The sequence below is a fragment of the Dipodomys merriami genome, unplaced genomic scaffold (assembly GCF_024711535.1).
Source record: "Dipodomys merriami isolate MVZ:Mamm:240054 unplaced genomic scaffold, mDipMer1.0.p SCAF_4, whole genome shotgun sequence".
NCBI lineage: Eukaryota > Metazoa > Chordata > Mammalia > Rodentia > Heteromyidae > Dipodomys > Dipodomys merriami.
In genome coordinates this window covers 66,441,477-66,466,332 of record NW_027205603.1, presented here as the reverse complement: position 1 = coordinate 66,466,332, position 24,856 = coordinate 66,441,477, and the positions used below count along the sequence as shown (strand labels likewise).

The following is a 24,856-nucleotide window of genomic DNA, read 5'->3' as shown; positions in this document are numbered from 1 at the left end:
CTAGCCCCAGAAGCTGAGATAACTGGAAACTGATTTAGTCCACTAATTCTGAGCATATGAATTCACCATCTAAAACTTACAACTGAAGAGCAGTCAACTGATGTTCTTTAAATTTTTTTTTGTCAGTCCTGGGGCCTGAACTCTGGGCCTGGGCATTGTCCCTCAGCTCTTCAGCTCAAGGCTAGCGTTCTTCCACTTGAGCCACAGCACCACTTCTGGCTTTTTCTGCTTATAGGATGTTGAGGAATCGAACTCAGGGCCTCATGCATGCAAGGCAAGCACTCTACCATTGAGCCACCTTCTCAGCCCTGTTCTTTAATTTTATAGAATAATTTACAAGAAATCAAACAGCATAGCTATTGGGAATAAATTTCTCACAATCCTGTACCTGAGAAAATTATTTATGATAAGAATTAAATAGTTCAGCTCTAGAATATATGCTGTGAAGTTTATCATTTCCAACCTTAATTCTGCAATATTTACTAAACACGTTGCCATATTTACCTAAGTTGGTTAAGTTAGATAGTGAAAGAGCCTCTTTCATCTTTCATCTCCCAGCTGAGCTAATATCTTGCCTCTATCCATTCAAGAGTCATTCCAATCCAGATAGACAAAATGTTTATATGGTTGGATTCTGATCTGAAAACTGTACTTAAAGCTACAACTGTTCAAGCCTGAGAGTCCATCCAAGACAATTAGAAACAGCGTGTGTGTGTGTGTGTGTGTGTGTGTGTGTGTGTGTGTGTGTGTGTGTGTGTGTGTGTGTCCTGGAGCTTGACCTCAGGGCCTGGGCACTGTCTCTGAGCTTTTTTGCTCTACAGCTCCACTTCTGACTTTTTGGTGCCTAATTAGATACAAGAGTCTCACAGACTTTCCTACCTGGGCTAGCTTTGAACCACGATCCTCAAATCTTAGCCTCCAGAGTAACTAGGACTACAGGTGTGAGTCACCAGTACCCAGATAAGTGTCTCTTCTTTCTTCTCCCTCATATCTACTTCCTACCTATTCTCAGCTGGTTCATTGAGCAAGAAGCCCTACTATGTACCTGTCCCCAAGGCCCCAGACATGACCCACACCTGTATCTCACCTCCTCCTCTGCCTGATAATCACCCCACAGGCAATACAGTGCCAACTACTCCATCGAATGTTTTGACAAAAACCCTGTGGGAAGTAGTTTTGCCTTATCCTATAGAAGTTTCTGGAAAGATAGTTATTGAGACTAGTTCCTGGCACTGTGCCTCTGTCAGAGCAGGTTCTCAGTCAATAAACATGTGTCTTCCTATCAAGTTTCTCCCTATTAGGGAGATAAAGGTAGCCATTTCTCCCCAGGCCAACCTCTGTCTAGCTCTGTCCTGTGGGACAGTGATGTCAACAATGCATGCCATGAAAATGTCTGAAGGGCTCCCTGGCCTTGTTGAGTTTCCATTGAACTCCATCTTCCACGTTACATCTCTCCACAGTGCCTCACCCTTGAATTCAATTTGAAGTACTTTCTCTCCATCCCTATGGGAAAGCACAGTACCTAGCATTTCAAATGAGAATGTCTTACTGGCAGGTTGGTGGATGGATGGATGGATTAGCAAATGAGTAGGTAAATACAGAATGAGGGTGAATACAGAAATGAGCTGTTGGATTTGGAGGCATGGCTCAGGTTTTAGAACACTAGCCAACGAGCAAAAGCTTAGAGTTCAAGTCCCTGTCTTGAACAAAAATAATAATAAACTATTCTTGAGACTAGAATCCCCTGGTAGGGGCAAAGATGCCTTTTTGTTCGAGTGAAGGCCTCAAGGACATTCCATTGGCTTTATAGGATAAGATTTTTTCCCTGTTTTTTTTTTTTTTTTTTTTTTTTTAATTTTGGTGCCAGTAATGGGGCTTGAACTCACAGCTTGAGTGAGTCCCTTAGCTTTTCCACTCAAAGTTAGTGCTATACTGTTTGAGCCATGCCTCCATTACCAAATTTTTGTGATTAATTGGAGATAAGAGTCTCAAGGACTTTCTCACTCAGGCTGGCTTCAAACCATGATCTTTAGATCTCAGCCTCCTGATTAGCTATCCTGAATAGCTAGGATTACAGATATGAGCCACCTAATACCCAGCACTCCTGGGCTGAACTCCTGAACTTTGAACCTTGGGTTTGAAATTGATATCAGGAACTAAGATAAGGAGACAGTTGCAAGAAATCCCAAAGAGTTACCGTCCTTCCAAGGAGAGCTGACCAATCTCAAAATCCCAGGAATGTTGAGACATAACCAACTGTATGGCTTGCCTCATCTTTGTTCAGTGAACATGTTCTCCTACCCCCACCCCATACCCTTGATCTGATCCCTGCCCCAGCAAATCTAAGCCCACTTGACTTGGGTGTAGGTACTGTCATTAAACACCACGGCAAGACACTGCTACGTGCTTATCTTCAACTCATACTACCCTGGCTTGGACTGTGTGTTTTCTGAGCTGGTCCATTTCACTGGATTGCCTGGAAAGTAGGGTTGTATTTAAGAATTTGGAGAGAGTAGCTGGATGCTGGTGGCTCATGCCTGTAATCCTAGCTACTCAGGAGGCTGAGATCTGATAATCACAGTTCAAAGCCAACCCAGGCAGTGTCCCCAGTGAGACTCTCCAATTAACCACCAGAAAACCGGAAGAGGCACTGTGGCTGAAATAGTAAGCTGAAGAGCTCAGGGAAGGCACCCAGGCCAGATTTCAAGCCCCATAACCGACAAAAAAATAAAATTGGAAAGTGCAGGAGGGCAGATCTCACCCTCTCCTCTTCCATTCCAGTTCATTCGTCCAATGCCCACTAACTGCGAAGATTCCCCTGGTGGGTTGAACAAAAAAAAGACACCCACACACCACCAGTAGATTGCAGTTATGTATTTAGTTTCCTATGTTCTTGAACAACAACGGGCCACGGAAAGGGGGGGTAGAGAATGCTGGAAGAGCTGCCTGGCTGGAGTAGCTGACTTCTGCTAAAACTTAACTTCTTAATGTACAATCTACAAAATCATCTTCCTACAGGAAAATCGGCTTCCGCAGGGGTAGCAGGGACTGCAGGGGTCGCAGGGACCGCAGGGGCCGCAGGGGCTGCAGGGGCTGCAGGGGCCGCAGGGGCCGCAGGGACCACAGGGGCCGCAGGGGCTGCAGGGGCTGCAGGGGTTGCAGGGAGAAGTGCAAGGGTAGCATGGAGACTCGATCTTGACACAACTGCCCAGCCCGTAGGAGTACGTTACGTCCTTCTCATCCACACAGGGCGGCAGGCTGAATTCCTTGCAGATGTTCATGTAGCTGTACTTCTTCGATCCAAGGCAGTCGTACCTGTTTTCTCGCTCGGCTGACACGCACACCTTGCCGTCTTTCACTCGTACTTTGACTTGATCAGGCTCAAAGCCGCACACATTCACGGATCCTAAAATATTACTGCTACAGCAAGAGGAGGCCAGAATTCTATTTGTGGTTCTTCTGAGTCTGGAAGAGAGGTAAAAGAAAGGACTCAGGACTCAGGCACAGCCTGACAATAGGTTAATGGCTGTCTTCTTAAATAGGAAAAAAAGTCATTATGACAAATCAAACTTCATAGACGTGTGGAATGTAAAAGCAAGAGTCCCTTCTTGTGAATCACACTGACCCACCCCCACCCCCATGTCTCTTTGGTTTTCCAGATCTTCCTTGGCTAAATCTTTATTCTTCCTCAGTTATTAAACTTGGGCCTTAGCCTCTCAATGCCTTAGTTTCCTTATCTGTAAAATGAAAGAATACTTAGGACATAACACTATTAAATGCTTAGATGAGACTAGTTTTTTTTTTTTACTGAACACTCCACATGGCACATTGCAGATCTTGCATTATTACTACTGCTGCTACAATTAAATGTAGATAGATATTTTGTTATTTTGTTTCCCTATGCTGGGGAACCTAGGGCCTCAGATAGGCTAGGTGAGTGCTCTTATCACTGAATTCCATTCCTAGCCCCAGATGGACAAGGCTAGTAAGACACATATTAAGATGGCTACCAGAGTGGTATAGGGGTGTTAAAATAAGGAAAACAAGAGTGAAATAATAAAATGAAATAAATGAAACGAAATTTTAAAAAAGATGGCGGTGAGCGATTCTTAGGCAATCAGAGACATTCAGCCTGAAAGCTCCCATCAGCTCTGCTCTAGGTCCCCTGCTGCACTGAGGTGGTCTCAGACTTGGAGGAGTGGAGCTAGTAGAGAACTAGTCTGCTTGGCAGGATTGTGTTGATCACAGAATGGAATGACCTGTCAATGGTTTTCTAGTTGAGACTGTACCAGAAAGAGCTCATTCTGAGCCCATTCTAAGACTTCATATTAATGGCTCAAACTCACCCATAGGAAGAATCTTTACACTATGGCAAGTGGAAACTGCCACATCAGGCAGAGCTGATTGACATTTGTTAAATACCAGTTCCATGTTTCCTACAGAGCTGCCTTATTATTCAACAGCCCTATTGTGCAAATCCTTAATTTAAAAAATAGCTATTGCTCATAGCAATTGGTTAGGATCATTTAGAGATCAAGTGCTGAAGAGAATAGACTGGAATACATCCTGGCGCTGTTCTGTAGACGAGTTATTTAACCTCTCTGTTTACTTTCCTCATCTGTAAAACTAGAAATGATAGCCCCTACCACACTGGGTTGTTGACTTAGGAGATGCATGAATAGCATCTCCAACCATGTTTGGCACAGGGTTAGGATGTTAGGCATGTGTGTATGTGTGTGTGTGTATGTGTGTGTGTGTGTGTGTGTGTGTGCGTGTGTGCGTGCATGTGTGTGTGTTTGCATGTGTATATGCCAGTCCTGGGGCCTGAACTCTGGACCTGGGCACTGTTCTGGGCTTTTGTGTTCAGCTTTTTTTTTTTTTTTTTTTTTGTCCATTTTGGGGCATGAACTCAGGGCCTGGTCACTGTCCCTGAGCTCTTTTGTTCAAGGCCAGTGTTCTGCCACTTTGAAGCTACAGTGCTACTTCCAGCGTTAGCTTTTTGGTGGTTTATTGGAGATAAGAATTTCAAATATTTTCCTGCCTGAGCTGGCTTGACACTGTGATCCTCAGATTTTAGCCTCCTGACTAGCAAGGATTACAGGTGTGAGCTGGACCTTAGCAGATGTTGGGCTTTTTGTCTTTTTCAATGTATTATTGGGAGTGCTAGCCATGGCAATGGCATCTTCACAGTATCTGTGATGCATGTGTGATTATTAGTGCATCACCTCTTTCTACTAAATTCTATTTCAACATTTCTTTTATTTTTTACATAGGCTATACAAGTTCATCATCGAAGATCCAGAAAATGCAGATATAACTCTTCAGATGAAATATTGTAAAATAGCTGTAACTCTGTCTACTTCAGTGTTAAATTTTCTTGTGTGTTTCTACACATATTAAGAGTTTTGAGGAAACATGCTATACATATATATATATATCTACATATATATTGCTCTTAATCTCTATTTTCTACTTGCTAAGACCTCACAGGATCAATTTAACATGTGTTCAGTATCCTTTTACTGAAAATTACAGACTAAGACTCTTAGTGGCTAATTACAACCTGATCCAATAGAATTTATCCCTAAAAGACAGAGGCGAAGGAAACAACATAAGTAACAGATCAAGGGCAAGAATTGAGCTCCATTTCCACCCAAACTAAGAACTTGAAGATGGAATAGGGATAATCTTTCTTGCCCTGGGCAAGATGCTGGCATGCTGAATGAAAGCCATGCTAAAAAGAAAGGATGAGGACTGGTCACTAAAGTTGCAGACCAAGCATTCTGGCTCATTAGATGGGCAGAGAAGATCTCACAAAGCTGTGAAGAGCCAGCCTAAAACTAGACCCAGCACCCTCTGTGCCTGGATCATTACTTGAAGCTAAGTAGCCACACTGTGAGTGAATAGCATAGCCCTGGTTTCTCAGGAATCTCTCATGGAAAAGGTGTATCGCTGAGACTCAAACTCTTGTCCACGTGAAAAGCATCAAATCCTGCTACTACAGAGAAGTTAGGCCCAGCCAAGAGGACTGTGGACACCAAGCAGCACTGCTGAGCTCCCAATTCTGCCTCAGCTGCTCCTGCTAGATGAAGCCCACCTGTCCTCTGCAGGAGACTGACGTGGGAGCAACAGCTAACAGGCAAGGCCAGCTCCCAGATCTGCCTCCTACAGCTAGGATTCATGTTTTTGTGCTGGATTCCTCCTGTCCTCTGACACCTGCCTCTGTGGTTCCTTTGGTCCTGGCAGCAGCTATACAGAGGTCTTTGGGAACTTGCCTAAAGCTCTTGGCAGGTCAGGATTCTCACTGCTTTTCTAGGTCTGTAGTTATCTGCAAGGATTTGTGGGTTTAGAGGAAATTGTAGGAGCCCAAAGTGACTCATCAGACTCTACTCTGAACTCATAACTTGACTCCTGTCTAGTGAGCCACCCACCATCCTAAATGGCATTTTCTGTGGCTCTGGACAAAGAGACATTGCCTCCTGTGCCCCTGTGCTTGTTACGCTGGGGCTGTTTCTCAACTACAGTCAGTAAACACAGGAATCAGACTCTCGGGTTCTTTGCAGAAGCTTCATAGGAAAACTCAGAGGAAGCTGTTTGTGTCCCATGCTTCTGCCTTCTTTTCTCAAAGCTGTTTCACACCCAGGTCTGACCATGCTCAGCAACATAGAAAACTGTGCCTACAGCCATATGAACTCTCTAGTCAGCCATCTTCACAAGGATGTGTCAGTCATGTGATGAATAAAGTAATAAAAGATATTAGAAATGACTATCATCTGCCTAGAGCAAGAGAGGGGGAGGCTGACCTTCCCCCTAGGCTATATTGCATTTTTTTAAGGATCTATGTAGGCCATGCTGGCCTCAAACTCATGATCCTCCTCTAAGTGCTGAGATTATAGACATGTGTGATCACACTCAGCTCCCCAGACTTTTGGAGGACAAATGTCACAGTAGTAGGAAGCAGTCATGTGCTCTGTGATCTCCTGTCTGGGTTCCACTTGAGTTTCAGTCAGTATGTTCTGGTGTGGAGCTGACCTGTAGCTTTTCTAACAAGTTTCAGGGGATGTTACCAATTCTGGTCCAGGGACTACCTTTGAGAACCACAGACCAGTGGTTATGCTCTTAAGAGTCGAAGTCGGGAAAATATGGCTCTCCTTCCAGTCTTGCCTTGCCACTTCCTAGAGATCAAGAGCATTGCCCCCAAGTCTGTTTCAGCTATCTTTAATAAAGATGATGTTTTTGTTGTTCATATTAGAAGGATTAAATGAACAAGAAATGTCAGGCACATAGTTTTTAACGTACAATGTAAGTCTTCTGTATCTGGCTATATCAGGCTCCACCTTCCATGGACTGGCCTAAAAAAAGCTGAAGTGTGAAGTGATTAACTCTGTATCACTAAATAAGGTCAAATCAAATAATAGAAATGTATTTGAGACTGGGTGTGAGTGGTGCATGGTAAGAGCATTCACCTAGCACCTGTAAGGCTACGAGGTCAATCTCCAACACTGCAAAACAAAACAAAAATTGTACTTGGCTTTAGATGAGCAGCAGCACTTCCTCTTGTATCCAAGGGCTGATGGATTCCAAGATCTCCAGGTGTGAAGATTTTGATGCCAGTGCACAGAAGAACTAGCTCAACTTTGGAAGCAAGGACCTCTCAGAGGAACCAGAGGCACGCAAGGCACTCTCCTCTCTGTGGCAACGCCAGCCTGTCACCAGTTCTGATGTCTCACCCTAACTGGCTAAGAGTGGGCTCACTGAAAACTCAGACTCAGATCATGAAGCAGTACCAAGAAAAGACATTTTTAAAAGGTTGATTTATAAAATTTTAGGATGGAAACTCGTGTGATTTTTGAGGGGTTTCTTAATGAGAGGCTAACCGCTGATGCTTTGTGACCACTGAAACTTGTTTTGGAGTACCAGTAAAGGGGCAGAGATGGAGCCCAGATCAGAATGACACCACCTGCAAATCATGGTGTATTTAGCCTCCAGATCTAGAGCAGAAGCCCCAGTGGGCATCCCTCCATTAACTGGATAATAAACGTCTACAGCCAAGATTTAGGAGGAACTGGTTTCTATTTCTCCAGCTTTTGTGCAGAAAATAAGGAAGCCCATGAAGTGTGGAGGTGAGTCCAATGCTTACTTCACTGAGGTTGCTGGCTGGACCTGTGAAGGGAACGAGATTCAGATTTTCTCTGAATCCAGAAGAGAGGAGGAGGGCAGGAACACTGCTTAGTTTGAGGGTACAAGAGGTAATTTAGAGGAAAAAGGAAGCATCAAAAAGATGGACACAAAAGTGCTAGCTAAATTGAGTACTAAGGACAACACTCTTTTGAAGCAGCTGTTGAAGAAATAAGATTGAGCTGGCTCTTTTCTAAGTCTAAAAATAAAACCCAAGTGCATATCTGTATCACCCAAAGAAACGATACTTAGGCACACTCAAGAAACTTAGGGAATTTAATATTCTTTAATGGAATAAAAGGAAGTTTATTTGGAAGTAAGAGGAAAGCAGTGGAAGAAAGTAGCAAAAACTCTCCATCTGGAGAGGGGGACTCAAGAGGAGTCCCAATTTAATAATTTTTGGTAGAGGCTTTTATACCAGTCACAAAAAAACACCTAGAGATAGAGCAAGAGCCTCTCACACTGACAAATAAATTTAGTAGGACCCAGGCAACTACAAACTTGAGATAGAATTTTCTGGATAATATAGGCTGACATCTGAAAAGACATGTCACAACCAGCCAACACTTCAGCATTCTTTTTGAGGGGTGAAAGGTCATGTGAATATGAATTCTAAACTCAAAAAGCCTTGGGCAACACCAGACATTGTTAAAAAATTGAATTGATATGGTATTTATGGATATATTTAGTCATGGATCAAGAGCTAGGTTAGAGATAAGTGGGGAGGAGAAAGCATTTTCACTGGAAGAAAAAAAAACATTAACTCATCTGGGATTGGAGCTAGGATTGGGGCTTAATATTTTTCACTTCTATTCAGAAAAATTGAAGATTTAGGCTTACAGATGACATTAAGCCCTCTGGATTGTGAAATGTCAAGCTGTCAGAAATAGAACATAGAAATTTCCCCAGGTGGTATGAATGAGAGAAAAAAAATGGCCAAGGAGAGATAAAAAGAGGGCAAGTTTCAGGTCACTTCTAAAATGGACTTGGGGCTATCTATTCAGAGGTACAGGAATGAATGTAAGGACATCACCAGCCTCACACTGCTGGTACAAAGAAAGATTCAGGCATGGTCAAGAGAAGCAGAAAAAGCATTAACCTCCTGCGTGAACTACTCTGGCAAGAATGAAGCTGAGATTGTGTCTCTTGTGTGTCAAGAAATAGGCCTCTGGAAGAGAAAGCAGATGTGGAAAGACAGTGAGGCATTGTTCCAGTGGAGAGTGGAAAGAAGGGAATAGCTAGAAGTTCAAGACTGAAGTACTTGGACTCAGGTAGTCAAGTGTTCAAAGATGTAGAGGAGCTTGGGCACAGACCTTTTCAAAGTAAAGAGCCCTTAATTTAGACCAAATTGAAAAGAATCCCTGCCTCACAGCAGGTCATAGGACTCGATATCCTAAAAAGGGACAAAAAAATAAGCATTAATTCACAGTGTGGATGAGCTTGTAGGTGATTACTTAATCCCATTATGAGGAAAGCCCCTTCTCCCCCTGGTGGCTGAAGGCCTCATCAGTCATTGTCCTATTGTTCTTTCTAGTGAATCATCACTGTCACCGTTGTCAAGGGACTCCGCCTATCTCTGCCCACCTATCCATCTATCACCATCTGTTTTTCCATGATTCTTATCTAGCTACACCTATCTTTTTAAAAATGTTCTTACCAAGTTTTTCTCCCCCACCTGACTTTTACTGCTTACTACATAAAATGTGTTACTCACCTTTTTTTAACATGTTATTCCAAAATTTGTTTGTATCCTCACTTTCTATCTTTTTCATTAATACTCACAAACTAAAAAGATATATAAAGTTTGAAAGTTATAATCTCTAAAGGTATGTAAAGTCTGAAAGTTGTAATCACTAACTAAAAAGTACTTTCAAAACAAAAAAAATTAAATTACTAATTCAATGAAAAACCTGTCTATTGTGAAAGTTACTACTTAACCCTCTGGTTTATCTGTACAGCTTTCCTGGGGTTGGAAGAAGTGGCCAATAGACTGGGTGAACTTGAACTCTTAGCCTAGAGATGGCAGCTGGGAGAAACATTTTCCTACAATTCTGAAGAAATATCTCTGTTCAATTTGCTCCCTGTTCTTGCGGCCTCTAGCTCACATTAAGGACTTGATCAATTATTATTACTTTTCTGAAAGTCCAAATATATGTAAGTCACTTTAGTCATCACCAGAAAGAAATGTTGAACTTGCTGCTTCCAATAGCTTTTCAATGACACCCCTGTTAAAAAGCCCCCTTGATTTGTCACTCTGGCACTCTAACCATCAACCACCACCAACCTTGCCAATTGACCTTTTACGTTGTCTGTGGAAAATTGTAATGATTCCCATCATGGACCCAGTTACTCTTCTTAAATCTTTCCTAAGTCACTAGTCATTTAAACTTTTTTTCCCTTGTGTGTGTGTGTGTATGTGTGTGTGTGTGTGTGTGTGTGTGTGTGTGTGTGTGTGTGTGTGTGTGTGTGTTGGTACTGAGGCTTGGACTCAGGGCCTGGGCCCTGTCTCTGAATTTTTTTGCTCAAGGATACTGTTCTACCACTTCGAGCTTGTTGGTCATTCATTGAAGATAAAAAGCCTGAGTTGGCTTCAAACTTTAATCCTCAGATCTCAGCCTCCTAAGTATCGAGGTGGTGTAAGCCACCAGCGTCCAGCTTTTTTTTTTTTTAAAATCTTTGTTCAAGTATTAGAGGTCACCTCCCTCCCTTTCTTACAAACTAATGTCTAAGGCTGATCTGCCCAGTCTCCAAAGGTAAGAAGAGGTTCTCTTACTTGGCAAGCTCTCTCTTTTCATCCTCGATGGCTCTAATGGCTTTCCTCTCTAAACTGCGGAGGGACGGGCGAAGGCAGTACAGCTTGTAGTCACACAGGCAACACGGGTAGAGGTCACACAGGCCGCAGGATCGGGAACGCTTGGAGTAGCACAGGCAGTAGGGGTAAGGGTGCAGGTCGCAGCAGCAGTAGGGATGCATATAAAGGTCGCACAGGCATCGTGTGCATTCGTCGATGCATCTCAATTGTCTTAATTCTCTGTCCACCTTCTTTATGTCCCGTCTAACACTGTCCAAAAGACAACTCAGTGCAGCCATTACAGTCACACCTTATTGTTCTGTGAGTACCTTTGGGAAATGGCACTCGAGGGAAAAAATTGTTCTAAGCTCTTCTCAGAGGCCTCTTTTAAAATTAAATGAGGCACATATGGTTCACTTACTTTAAAGCTTATGTTCTGTGACCTCACCGCCTTCTAAGTATGTCATAGTCCTCTGGTTACCATGTGAACCACACAGGGTCATAGTCTGCAGAGACCCGCCTTAAAGTTGCGAAGCCCCTAGCTCAGAGCCTTACTGAGGCTGAGGTTTCATCCCCCTTGGATGTTTGAAGGGGTCTCCCAAGCAATCCCAGATCCTGGGACGGGGAGAGAGTTCTTGGAACTGCCCTGTAATGTCCTTGACTTGTATATGCTCTGAGGATAAGCACTACAAGATTATGTGTATCTTCATGAGGACAATGGCAAGAGCTGCCTAGACCCTGCCTTTGAGCCTTTCTGGCTCTACCCCTGATTCAAACCTTAGCCTTAATCAGTCTAGGCAGACAGAATGTATAGAACTTTAGTCGTATCAAGTCACCCTTACATGAGCTTTTTGTCCTTGCCCTCAGTTCCAAGTCTGTTGAGTCCTGACCACATTTTCCCCCTTCCCAGTGCTAATTACACCCAGTGCTTTCCACATTCAAGACAACTGGCCTTCCTTTACTAGGCTATCCTCACTAGATAAGCTTCAGGTTTCCATGGGTGGTGGGTCCTGTCCTTAAGCTCTCATCTCTGAGTGCTCAGGACTCTGTCCTATAAGTCCAGGCCTCCAGATGTTTGTCTTGCAGTTTTTTTTTTCTTTTGTTTTTGGTGAGTCATGGGGCCTGAACTCCGCCTGGGCGCTGTCCCTCAGCTCTTCAGCTCAAGGCTAGCACTCTACCACTTGATCCACAGCGCCACTTCCAGCTTATATGGTACCGAGGAATCGAACCCAGGACCTCACGCATGTAAGGCAAGCACTCTACCACTGAGCCACCCTCCCAGTCCCTCATGCAGTATTTTTCAAGTGTCTTGATCTCTAAAACACTTGTAGAACCTGACACCCTTGTTTTTGACTCTAATATGGAACCAGCCTTCTGGACTACAGATGAGGCTTCAGATTTTCCCTCTCCCTGAAACTGTGTCCTGCTTTTACCCACTCTTCCCATGGGCCAAGGCCTAAGGGGGTCCTTGAGGACAAATGGCTAGATGTGACACTGGAGAAGGAATTCAGGGTGCGTACAGAGTTTGGATTTTATTTTGAGCCTGGTGAAGGATCACCATGTAATTTTTTAACTGACAGGCGTTGAAAGGTAGGTCAGACAGGTAGGGAGACGACAGAAGAGGTCTCAGGCCAGCAGTCAAGAGACAAGGCCTGGAGCAAGTATTAACGGTTATAGGATAGCAAGGTCAAAACCAGTGGGTCATAGGCCCTATCTAATCTATTCTCCACATTGTAACCAGAGCAATTTCTGTTTATAAATCTGGTAACCCTCAACCTCCTCTCGTCCCCACCTCTTGCCTTAAAAGCCCTCCATCTTCCCTGAGCCCTTCAAAGGACAAGGTGCTAACACTTGGCCTCTGCCACCATGCCCAGTGTCCCACGCCCCCTCATTGTTACTGCCATTCATTACACCATAGCCACAGTGGTAAGGCCACTACCCCCAGCCTAGAAGGCCATCCCTTACTCTTTCACCTCATTCAAGAGTTAAACACAGAGGTACTCCCCATTTGGAAATTGAACACCCCACCCTCTATCCTGGACCTAGGTCATTTCTGAGGCATCTTTTTCTCTTCTCACATTCCCCTCCTTAGGGAAGTGGCCTTTGCCCCTCCTACCTCCACACCTGCTGCCACCAAGTAGTTCTATAACTATGCTCACATGTTTCTCATATGATTACTTTTTCCCCTAGTCTAAAAGTCACAAGGTCCTTGGCCCCTTGAAATCACATGAGCTGAATCCAACAGCAAAATTGAATAATACTCTTTCAGGAACAGAAGCTGAGACCCTTGGAGAGTGATTTGAGGCAGTCCTGAGGGGTGGCCTCTGTTCACAAGAACATGGCCAAGCTTTTCTGGTGTAGAAGCCAATCCAGATTTCTCCAGCTCAGGGGGGATAGACTTCTGAACTCCTAATCCCAGTGAATTCTATTCCCTTAGCAAATGTCAGCAAAGGTTGAGACAGGCAGGCTGTTAGTTTTAACTTGTTAAATACACAGGTTCAGAGGCTTAAACACACATCTGAATTTGCACAGTACATGATTAAGATGGTGATGGCTCTATTTCAACTAGGATTCTCCAGTCTCCCACATTCCTCATGAATTCACTCCATCATGAAACGTATTTTTAACATCCTTTCAAATAACTAAAGGAACCTCCTTGTAAAATCTGATAGAGAAATGGGTTCATTCACTTTAGAAAGTTGATTGAAATTCAAATTCATAAGAACCTGCTGAACTTCATAATGCTTCAGCTTGTGTGTGTGTGTGTGTGTGTGTGTGTGTGTGTGTGTGTGTGTGTGCGTGCACACATGCACGTGTGCGCGTGCACTTATGTGTGTTGGTATTAAGGGCTTGAACTCAGGGCCTCAGGTTCTCTCTCAAGGTTGGTGCTGTACCACTAGAGCCACACTTCTACTTCCAGCTTTTTGCTGGTTAATAAGAGATAAAAATCTCTAGGATTTGTCTGCCAGGGTTCACTTTGAACTGTGATCCTCAGATCTCAGCTTCCTGATGGTTAGTATCAAAGGTGTAAGCCAACAGCACTTGGCAGGTTTCAGTTTCTTGAGGCATAAACACATGGTATTTCTGTGGGCTTGATTACAGAGGTGGGGGCCTGACTTCTACAAGATAGTGTTCCTGGAAGCTCTCATCTTCCTTGGCTAGTGTCCAGGTAGAACCTTTGCTGGAAAGGAGGGCAGGGCTCAGCAACTTCTGAAGCTGGGAAATGGTTGTTTGGCTCCCAGTATTGGCAGAATTATAGACCCAAAAGGTTCCCATCACATAGGAGTACAACAGGTCGAATCCACGCTTTACACCAATGTCACAAAATGTGCTTCTCTAGTAGATATGGGATCCATGTGCAGTGGAAAGACATTAAGCACAAAATGATATACATATATAACTTCAGTTCTGTTAAAAATTCATGAGCCAGGGACTGGCTGTAATCCTAGCTACTCTGGAGGCTGAGATCTGAGCATCATGACTCAGAGCCAGCCTGATCAAAAAAGTCTTCAGATTCTTATCTCCAATACACTACTTGAAAAAAGCCAAAACTATGGCTGTGGGTCAAATAATAGAATGCTAGACGAGCAAAAGAAGTTCAGGGACAGTGCCCAGGCCCTGAGTTCAAGCCTCAGGACTGGCGCACACACACACAAAAAGAATCCATGTGCCAGGCACTGGCAGCACATGACTATAATCCTAGATATTCAAGTCAGGAGGCTGAAATCTGAAGATTAAGGTTTAAAGCCAGCTCTAGCAGGAAAATTCTGACAGCCACTTATCTCCAATTAACCACCAGAAATGTTGAAAGTAGGGCTATGGCTCAAGTGGTAGAGCAATAGCCTTGAGCAGAAAATGCTCAGGAACAGTACCCAGGACCTGAATTTAAGCCCTAGGATGGGTATGCGCACATATGCGTGCACACATACACACACACAAGAATCCATAAAACTGATATTTTTCTTCTACTTTTGAGGATATTATCTGTTTTATAATGAAATACTTTCTAATATTGTATCTAACACTAATTTTGCATTAAATCGTGAGACTCTGCTGGGTGCCAATGGCTCATACCTATAATCCTAGCTACTCAAGATTCTGAGATCTGAGGATGACATACAAATCTGAGAGACTTTTATCTCCAGTTAATCAGCAAAAAAGCTGGAAATAAGTGGAGCTATAGCTCAAGTGGTAGAGCACTACCTTGGTGGAAAAGCCAAGCAAGTTCAAGCCCCAGTACCAGCATTAAAAACTTTAGAAAAGCCGGGCGCTGGTGGCTCACGCCTGTAATCCTAGCTACTCAGGAGGCTGAGATCTGAGGATCGCGGTTCAAAGCCAGCCCGGGCAGGAGAGACCGTGAGACTCCTATCTCCAATAAACCACCAGAAAACCGGAAGTGGCGCTGTAGCTCAAGTGGTAGAGCGCTCGCCTTGAGCTGAAGAGCTGAGGGACAGCGCCCAGGCCCAGAGTTCAAGTCCCACTACCGACCAAAAAAAAAAAAAAACTTTAGAAAAAATTATGGAGCTGGGTCCTGGTGGCTCATGCCTGTAATCCTAGCTACTCAGGGCTAAGATCTGAGAATCATGGTTCAAAGCCAGACCAGGCAGGAAAGTCTGTGAGATTCTTAGCTCCCAGTAACCACCAGAAAACCAGAAATGGTGCTGCGGCTCAAAGTGGTAGAGCACTAGCCTTGAGCAAAATTGCTCAGGTACAGCACCCAGGCCCTGAGTTCAAGCCCCATAACTGACAAAATACTTTTTTAAATTAAAAATGAAATTTAAAAATTGCTATGCTAGGGGCTGGGAAGGTGGCTCAGTGGTAGAGCGCTTGCCTTGCATGCATGAGGCCCTGGGTTCGATTCGTCAGTACCACATAAGCAAAAAGAAAAAAAGCCAGAAGTGGTGCTGTGGCTCAAGTGGTAGAGTGCTAGCCTTGAGCTGAAGAGCTGACAGCGCCTGGGACAGAGCCTGGGACAGCGCCTGAGACAGCGCCCAGGCCCAGAGTTCAGGCCCCACAACGGGACCCCCCCCCAAAAAAAAATTGCTATGCTTGCTTCTGGGCCCTGCTTCTATAATTCAAGTGGACCTCATAGCCATTCCTCTGAGCAGACCACTGAGGAAGTGGTCTTATGTTAGCCCTCTCTGCCTGCCCCTACACCCACAGCTCCCTAGGGACAGACACATGACCAAAACTGGTTGATTCAATTCCCTGCAAGGAGCTTGATGACATGAAGCGTGAAAGCAGGCTAGGCACTCATGGCTCATGTCTGTATTCCTAGCTACTCAGAAGGCTGAGAGGAGAGGATTGCAGTTTGAAGCCAACTCAGGCAGAAACGTCTGTGAAACTTTTGTGAGGTTTTTTTTGTGTATGTGTGTGTTTTTTGTTTTGTTTTGTTTTTTGTTTGTGGGGCTTGAACTCTGGGCCTGAGCACTGTCCCTTAGCTCTTCAGCTCAAGGCTAGCACTCTACCACTTGAGCCACAGCTCCACTTCTGGTTTTCTGAGTGGTTTATTGGAAATAAAAGTCTCACAGACTTTCCTGTCCAGGCTGGCTTTGAACCACGATCCCTAGATCTCAGCTTCTGAATAGCTAGGATTACAGGCATGAGCCACTGGTGCCCAGCTTGTGGGGATTTTTGTTTTTTGTTTTTGTTTGGTTGTGAGGTTTGAACTCTGGGCCTGGGTGCTGTCCTCAAGCTCTTTTGCTCAAGGCTAGTTCTCTACCACTTTGAGCTACTACACCACTTCCAGTTTTCTGGTGGCTAATTGGCGATGAGTCTCATAGACTTTCCTGCTTGGGCTATCTTTGAACCACAACCCTCAGACCTCAACCTCCTGAGTAGCTAGGATTACAGCTTGTGAAACTCTTATCTCCAATTAGCCAGGAAAAATATAGAAGTAAAAGTGTGACTCAAGTGGTACTGTACCAGTCTTGAGCGAAAAAGCTAAGAAGAGTGTCAGGTTCTGAGTTCAAGCTCTAGTACCAGCACCAAAAAAACAAAAACAAAAACCCTTCTGAGAGCCAGTGGCTCATGCCTATAATCCTAGCTACTCAGGAGGCTGAGATCTGAGGATCTTGATTCAAAGCCAACTCAGGAGACCCTTATCTCCAATTGATCACCAAAATAGCTGAAAGTGGAGCTGTAGCTTAAGCGGTAGAACACAAGCTTTGAACAAAGAAACTCAGAGACAGCACCCATGCCCTGACTTTAAGACCCAGGACCAGCAAAAAAAAAAAGGCTAGAGGAGATATACTCTGACAATGGACCTAAAGAGATACTTTCCTTACTGGCCTGGGCTATCATTCTCACACTAACCTTCAGTATTTGTTTGAGTATGTAAGCTACTCTCTGTCTTTCCAATAAACTCCTAAGTTTCTGTTTTTTCTACTTCCAGAAGCCAACTACAATGACAGCCTGCCCTCTTAGCTACCCAGAGAGAACAGAAGACCTCTCTGGGCTGGCCGTGCAGGTTGGCTGTTGGCCTGGGGTCATTGTCCCATGTGAGTTCAGTTCCTCCATCTTAGCAATATCCAGCTGCCCAGAACAGCAGCCATTCCGAAAGGCCCTGTGGGTCTAGGACAAAGAGTGACTCAGAGCAGGGAAAATGCCAAGACCCACCCATGAACATCATCCCTGGAACAAGGAAGGCTTCCCTGGCCAGAATCTCAGAATTAGCTCTGGAAAACTCATGTCATTCAGAGCAGCTTCCTACTCAGCAGAGTAAATATTGGTGCCCTATTTCTCTGCTAGGGTATGCTGAGCTAATAAGCCTAGAAAAATGGGGAATGATCATATACAGGTCTAGGGGTACCCTCTCCCCAGTCTACAGATGGTCTTTTTTCCCTGTAAATCTTTACTTGTCCCTTCTCCCCCTCTAACTTGCCTTCACTCTCATGAAGTCTCCAAGAAAAATTGTTAGCAACCTCCTAGATTGTTCTCTCTGCACCCCACTTTTTAAAGATTAGCATCAGTTGGTTGTGCAAGGAGGTTTTATCAACATGTCTATAATATATGCATGCAATGTACTATGCTTAGACTTACCCCTTCTCTCTCTCTTTCTCCATCTTTAGTCCTGGGCTATTCTCAAAGAGAAAGATCTAAACATTTTAGAGCCCTAATTACCCTAACACTTCAGCTCTAGACAGTGGCCTGATTTGCTGCACTTTTCTTTTCTCAGATTTCTAACAATACCCCTACCCACACCTGCCTCACAATAGATGCTTGCTTGAAGGCTAATGAGTCAGTACCAGGCCTTACAAAGTGAGGGTTATTAGACCCATTATACAGATGAGGACGTCAATGTGGATAGCTCACACAGGAAGTGGCAGAGCCTTTCCTCCGCCCTTGCCCCTGCAGTCAACCTCCACTGTGTTTATCCTGGAACAGGAATGGAATAAGTTAAGAACATTTTCTCTGAACTTCCCTCAAAGATGAAAGAGGAATTAGACTTGAACATGAGGGACCAGAGATGTAGCTCAGTAATAGAGCACAACGTCAAGGTTGAGGCCCTGGGTTCCAGCCCCAGCACAGCAAAATTAAAAGATGCTTTCTTTCCCTCATAGGACCCTGTTGCCGACTTTGTCAGAACACCAACTGTGCCCGTTTATAGCACAGATTCTGCACAGAGCATTCCCACAGAGGAGAGTGGCAAGTCTTTCAGCACAGGAAGTGGATTCTTCACCCTGAGTCTTCTCCCTCCTGAGAATGCAGAGTCCTAAGCCATCTTTTTACCTCATGTTCTGTCTGACTCAGCTTTCTAGGGAAAACTTCCTGAGGTACACTGAGATCCTTCACTCTTTCTCTACTCCTGGTTGAGCTGCAGAGGTGGAGTCCAGTTTGCCTGGGATTGCCCACAGAGGAGGGGGATGTCAGGTTCAGGCTTGCTTTCTTCACATTGACTAATAGCAGGAGGATCTCAGGTTCAAGGCTAGCTTGGGCTACAAGTGAGATTAAAAAAAAAATTTTTTTAAGCAAAGTAAAAGCTCCTGAGCTGGGTGCCTGTGGCTCATGCTTGTAAGCCTAGCTGCTGAAGAGGCTGAGATCTGATCATCCAAGTGCAAAGCCAGCACAGGTAGGAAAATCTATGAGACTCATTTCCAATTAACCACCCTCCAACCCAGCCTCCCTACCCTCTTCTCCCCCTTCTTCCCCTCCCCCCCCCGAAAAAAAGCTGGAAGTAGAGGCATAACTCAAGTGGCAAAATGATATTGAGTAAAACAAGCTAAGGGCACTCAGGCCCTAAGTCCAAGCCCCAGCACCATTAAAAAAAAAAAAAAGGAATCCTGAGCTTTATTTAGATCACATCAACTGATGTCACCAGTGCACTCCTTATTGCTGTGAAAAGCAGTTCCTGCTTCTATACAGCAAGTCCGATGTAACTGCCTCAACCAGACTTGGCAGTGTCTGTTTCCCTGTGGTTGTGTCTTTTGAGAACAAGCCCCTCTTCCTGTACTTCACAGCATTGTAAATGATGCAAGATCCAGGCCCAAGAGTCTCCAGGCCTCCCTGGGGAGTGAGGACTGCATCTCAGTGATAATGGTGCCACAACAAGAATGAAGCCTCCCTTACTTTATACAATTACCCCCCCTCCCCCTGCTCCAACATGCTGGCATGTGGGGGAAGGGGTTGGGGGGTGGGTGGGATGGATTTGAAGTTGCTTGAATCCTTCCTCCTTTGGGAGTTGAAATGCCAGTTCACCTGAAAATGCAGTGCTGCTTCCCGGCATGCCTGTCACAAGGTGTTACAGACTGATTTCATATCTAGAAGCCCTTAACCCCCAGTGTATCTGGTTTGGGAGATGGGTCCTTTGAAAAGGAAATTAAGGTTGAATGAAGTCGGAAGGGTAGGAAAAATAGCCTAAGATGACTAATGTAATGGGACCTACCTGTACATAGGGGTAAAAAATAGCCAAGTGAGGACACAGTGAGAAGGCAGCCATTTACAAGCCAATGAGAGAGGCCCCGGAGAAACTAAATTTCCTAACACCTTGATCTTGGATTTGGAGCTCCCAGGACTATGAGAAATAAACCATCCAGCCTGTGGGATTTTGCGAGGCAGCCCAGCAGTCTAACGCACACAGTTGGTTTGGATCCAGCCCCTCAGTAGGACATCTTGCCTGCAGCTGTGTGGTGATATGTCATTAACAACACCCTCTCCAGGGACAAACAGGCTGATTTGTTGGGTTTGCCAATTACAGTGGCATCACGACTCCCCCCAGTAGGCCCCAAATCAAACTATCAGTGTGATATCACAGAATAACATGCTGAGAAGTGATGGGCACCATTGGCTCTTGCCAGCCAGTGCAAACTGGTTCCAGCACAGGCTTACCCTCATCTGACCCCAAACACACACACACACACACACACACACACACACACACACACACACACACACACACACACACACACACACACACACACTATATACACTATGGTCTGGGCTTCCCAAAACAGCAAGTGATTTGAAAATATAGTAGTCGATGTATTCAACTGTCCTTCTTACATTTTATTCCTAAATTCATTCATCACGTTCATGAGACATGAGAACAGAGCTGTCCCAAGTGTCTGGCTTTGCTTCAGAACCAAAGAGCCCCACAGGGGACACAAAGAAGAGAGCTATTTCCCATCAAACTAGGGATCTGCGTCTTTGAGCTCTTGCATTGTTTCTTTACTCATACACATGAGCTATTTCCCAGCAACCCCCTCTTTTTTCTAATTATTTACCTATCACATTCTCATCTACTTGGGAAAATATGTGTTAATTTCAATATTCATCATAGGTTTCAAGTCTCTCTCCTGAGCAGCTTTTTAAAGTACTTGAAATTCATAACTGAGCATCCTCAGGCACAAATTTGAATGATTAATTGGACATTTTCCATTTCACTCTGTCTTGGGTTGTACAGAATGTGGGGGTACCTAGCTCCCTCCCCATAGCCGTTGGCTGAAGCCAGCTGTGAACAGCCAGCTCTCTGTATGTCAGGACAATGAGCAACATCTCCATTTCATTTACTGTGAACGCTGTCCTGAGAGGCTACTAGCAGAATTCACTAGGAACCCTTTTCCCCTCCTGAAATTCTTTATTCCTGCTTCCTCTGCATACCTCCAGATCCTTTGGAAACTGGCTGGCTTTTGGTCCAGGGAACAAGGGGCTGGCCATTACAGGAGTGTCCACAGAGATGCATGCAAAATCTCTGCAAACCTGGAGAGATATTCCTATGGTGCAAGTTGCATGGGATTACCATGGCGCAGCTCCTCCCCTCTTCCCATCTGTTCTAGGATGCCAATGTGGCCATATTTGGGGGATGTTGCTGCAGATGTAGCAGGAAGATCTTGGAATACTGACTTATCCAGGGCTGCGATAGAGCAGATGCATCTGTGCCATCAGAAAGAGCTGACCAAATATTTTTCCAGCTCCACCTTCAGTGAAAACACACTGCTGGTTTGAAATCTGCCACGAGGAGCTATGGGTACAGCTCACCAATAGAGTAAGCTAAGCATGCTTAGGGCCTAGATTCAATCCCTAGCAGCCTCCTTATCTCCACCCCCCCCCCAAAAAAAAGCCCATTCCAAGGAAATCAGGACTTCCACTTGTTCTCTTTCCACAACCTATTTATTATCTTCTACCAGCATACTATGAGAAATGATTTTTGTATGTGTGTGCTGGTAATAGGGTTTGAACTCAGGGCTGCATGCATTTGCTTAGTTGTTTTTTGTTTTTTGCTTTGTTTCTTGCTCAAGGCTGGAGCCTTACCACTTAAGCCACACCTCCACTTCTAGCTTATTGGTGGTTAGTTGGAGATAAGAATCTCTCAGCTTTGTCTGGCTTTAAGTGGAGTTTCTTCAGATCTTAGCCTCCTGAGTAGCTAGTATAACAAGTGTGAGCTAGGAGAGCCTCTCTAGAAACAAAGAAACAAACAAAAAAATCACTTAGGGCTTAAGGCATAGCACAGCAGAATTTAGCAGTATTGTACAGGCTAGTGTGAGAGAGGCTCTGAGTTCAAATCCCAGTAACACACAGCACACACATACACAATTCCTTCTAAGAGACATAGCCTATCCAAGTAGACTCTTCTCCCTCCTATCATTTTCTAGAAGCTCTTGGTACTAAATGGGAGCAAAACTAATGTGAATTACTGACCCTCCTTTGATGGAATACTTTTTCCTCTTTTCCATCCCTATTTTTTGTGACTGAGGACATGTGGTCATTTCCACCTGTAACAGATCACTAATAGCTCCCTTGCCAGGTGAGGTCTAAGGCCTTCCCTTTTTATTACATAGGCTTCTCTGTGGACTTATTTCTAACAGCTTTGTAATCCCACAGGCAGTTCTATGCATAGTGCTTCCCATATCCCAAGGAAGTATAGAGATTTGTATGTATACATTTGTATGTATACTATGTATACAGATTTCATAGTCTGGCCTTTAAGCCACTCAACAGTGGCTCAGATAGGGGAAATATATATATATATATATATATATATATATATATATATATATATATGTTTATTGTTGTTGTTGTTGTTGTTGTTGGTCATGGGGCTTGAACTCAGGGCTTGGGCACTGTCCTTGAGCTATTTTGCTCAAGGCTAGTGCTCTATCCCTTTAAACCACAGCATCACTTCTGGTTTTCTGGTGGTTAATTGGAGATAAGAGTCTCATGGACTTTGCTGCCCAGGCTGGCTTCCAACCACGATCCTCAGATCTCAGCCTCCTGAGTAGCTAGGATTATAGACTTGAGCCACTAGCACCAGGCAAGAATTTATTTATTTATTTTTGTCAGTCATGAGGCTAAAACTCTAGGCCTAGGCGCTGTCCCTGAACTCTTCAGCTCAAAGCTAGCACTGTACCACTTAAGTCACAGTGCCACTTTCAGCCTTTTCTGTTTTTGTGCTGCTGAGGAATGGAACCCAGGGCCTCATGCATGAGGGGCAAGCACTCAACCACTGAGCCTCCTTCCCAGCCCCCAGGAATATTTTTTTCTTTCTTTCTTTCTTTTTTTCTTTCTTTTTTTTTTTTGTCTGTTGTGGGGCCTGAACTCTGGGCCTGGGGTGCTGTCCCTCAGCTCTTCAGCTCAAGGCTAGCGCTCTACCACTTGAGCCACAGCACCATTTCTGGCTTTTTCTACTTATGTGGTGCTGAGGAATCGAACCCAGGGCCTCATGCATGCAAGGCAAGCACTCTACCACTGAGCTACCTTCCCAGTCTCCCTAGGAATATCTTTAATCAGCTCCCCCAATAAGTTCTGGAACAGTCAGCTCAGCTTCAGGTCCAGGTTAAAGTAGCATTTGGAAGCCACTGCAAAAACATCCATGAAATATGCTAAAGTCTTTCTAGGCAGCTTCTGCAAGTCTGAACTCACCAGGGATAAGGCTGCAGGACTCACTACACTAGCCTGTTTTGTTCTGGGGCTTTGGCTCTATCACCCTCCAGTCCCCACACAGCTCAGGAGCCTCACTTAGTCTTCTGATTACCCAGAGACACAAAGGCTGGCTCTGAGGTACAAGAGGGGATGCACTGATTAACTGCCTTGTGAAAAGCTTAATTGCACATCGTTTGCTAATTTGTCATTTCCAAATGAAGTGCAGGCTGCCAGGTGAACTCAGCTGTACCCAATCAAAGGTGAGGGCCCACCATCCCCTGAGTGACTCAGTTATACCCTAGCCCCGTGTTAATGATGTGTGCATGCCCTCCCCCTTCCCACTTCTATATGGCTCCCCACTTCAGGTAGCAAATGAATCAGCTAGGGAGCTTGTTAAAAAGCCAAACTCTTGGATATCTGCCCAGGTTCCTGAGGCATTTTCAGAGGTCCAGGGTAGGGGCCAGGAATCCCTTCTATTAACAAACTCCCCAGGTGAATTTCCTGAATGTCACTGGTTTTATTAAAGCTCACGTGTGTGGTGTGTGGTGTGTGGTGTGTGGTTTGGGGTGTGTGTGTGTGTGTGCGTGTGTGTGTGTGTGTGTGTGTGTGTGTGTGTGTGTGTGTGTGTGTGTGTAATGTCTGGTCATCTTCAGGGTATTTTCTTCCCTGAAGGAATTCCTTTGGAGGAACCATGAATCAGCTTTTTCCTTAGCTCTTTGTAAAAATAAATACTGCATCTCGGAAATCCAATGAAGCATTTCATTTCGGTCCAGGAAAGAGAGAAACGCTGGGGGCCATCTGGCCAACCACACTTCCCCCAGAAAAGCCATCCTGGGCAGTCACCAAGCAGGTGGACTTGTCCCTTAAAGAGCAAGGTGGGGGAGGGGATGAAAATGGGACCCCAAAAAACCCTCCCCCAGCTGTAAACAGCCAGATGGAAACTCCCCCACCTCTGGCCAACAGGGAAATTCCAACCTCTGTGTGTGTGTGTGTGTGTGTGTGTGTGTGTGTGTGTGTGTGTGTGTGTGTGATCATCAAATCAAATGTTTTAGTTACTGAAATTACACATGTATTTCAGTACACAGTATCCACTCCCCAGAGGGCCAAGCTGCTCTGCTTCCAGAAAAGGAAAGTGTCTGGAGAAGTCCATTTTCATTTCAATGTAAAACTGGGGCTGGGAAATAAAAGCACAGGATTGACACATATTCTCAGCCAGCTGTGACTTAATGAGCACAATTCAAAGCTTGGAACCTGCTGGTCGCATCCATATTAATATGTCTATGGGAGAAAAAAACAAACCCACCAACAACAGGAAAAGTGACAAACTGCTATTCCTAGTATTTGAAATGCATTTTAAGTGACTGTTGAAATGGCTAACGCGGGTGAGAATCCTGTGGAGAAAACCCAGCTGTCGCCTCCCTGCCTGTCACTCATGTCTCTGCCTGGAACAAGCTGTTTTCACACACATCAGCAAGTCCCAGATCCAGAGCCAGGTCTAGGAGGTGAGGTAGCTGGGTTCAGGTCTTGGTT

General features: G+C 44.6%; 1 protein-coding gene and 1 long non-coding RNA gene across 2 annotated transcripts in view; one reads left to right on the top strand and one right to left on the bottom strand.

Annotated features, from left to right (window-relative positions):
• The window catches only part of LOC138805917 (uncharacterized), a 30,622-nt gene extending 20,586 nt beyond the window's left edge, over window positions 1-10,036 (top strand). Inside the window, exon 6 of the long non-coding RNA XR_011365674.1 lies at window positions 5,274-10,036. This is a non-coding gene — a long non-coding RNA (uncharacterized lncRNA). The remainder of the gene's footprint in view (window positions 1-5,273) is intronic.
• Window positions 2,860-11,401, bottom strand: Odf1 (outer dense fiber of sperm tails 1). Its single transcript, XM_069991177.1, has 2 exons — window positions 10,952-11,401; window positions 2,860-3,465 (listed from the first exon to the last, which is right to left on the bottom strand). Exons 1-2 carry the CDS (start codon window positions 11,266-11,268, stop codon window positions 2,997-2,999), a joined length of 786 nt encoding a protein of 261 aa, XP_069847278.1. The 5' UTR covers window positions 11,269-11,401; the 3' UTR covers window positions 2,860-2,996.
• Window positions 11,402-24,856: the final 13,455 nt, after the last annotated feature.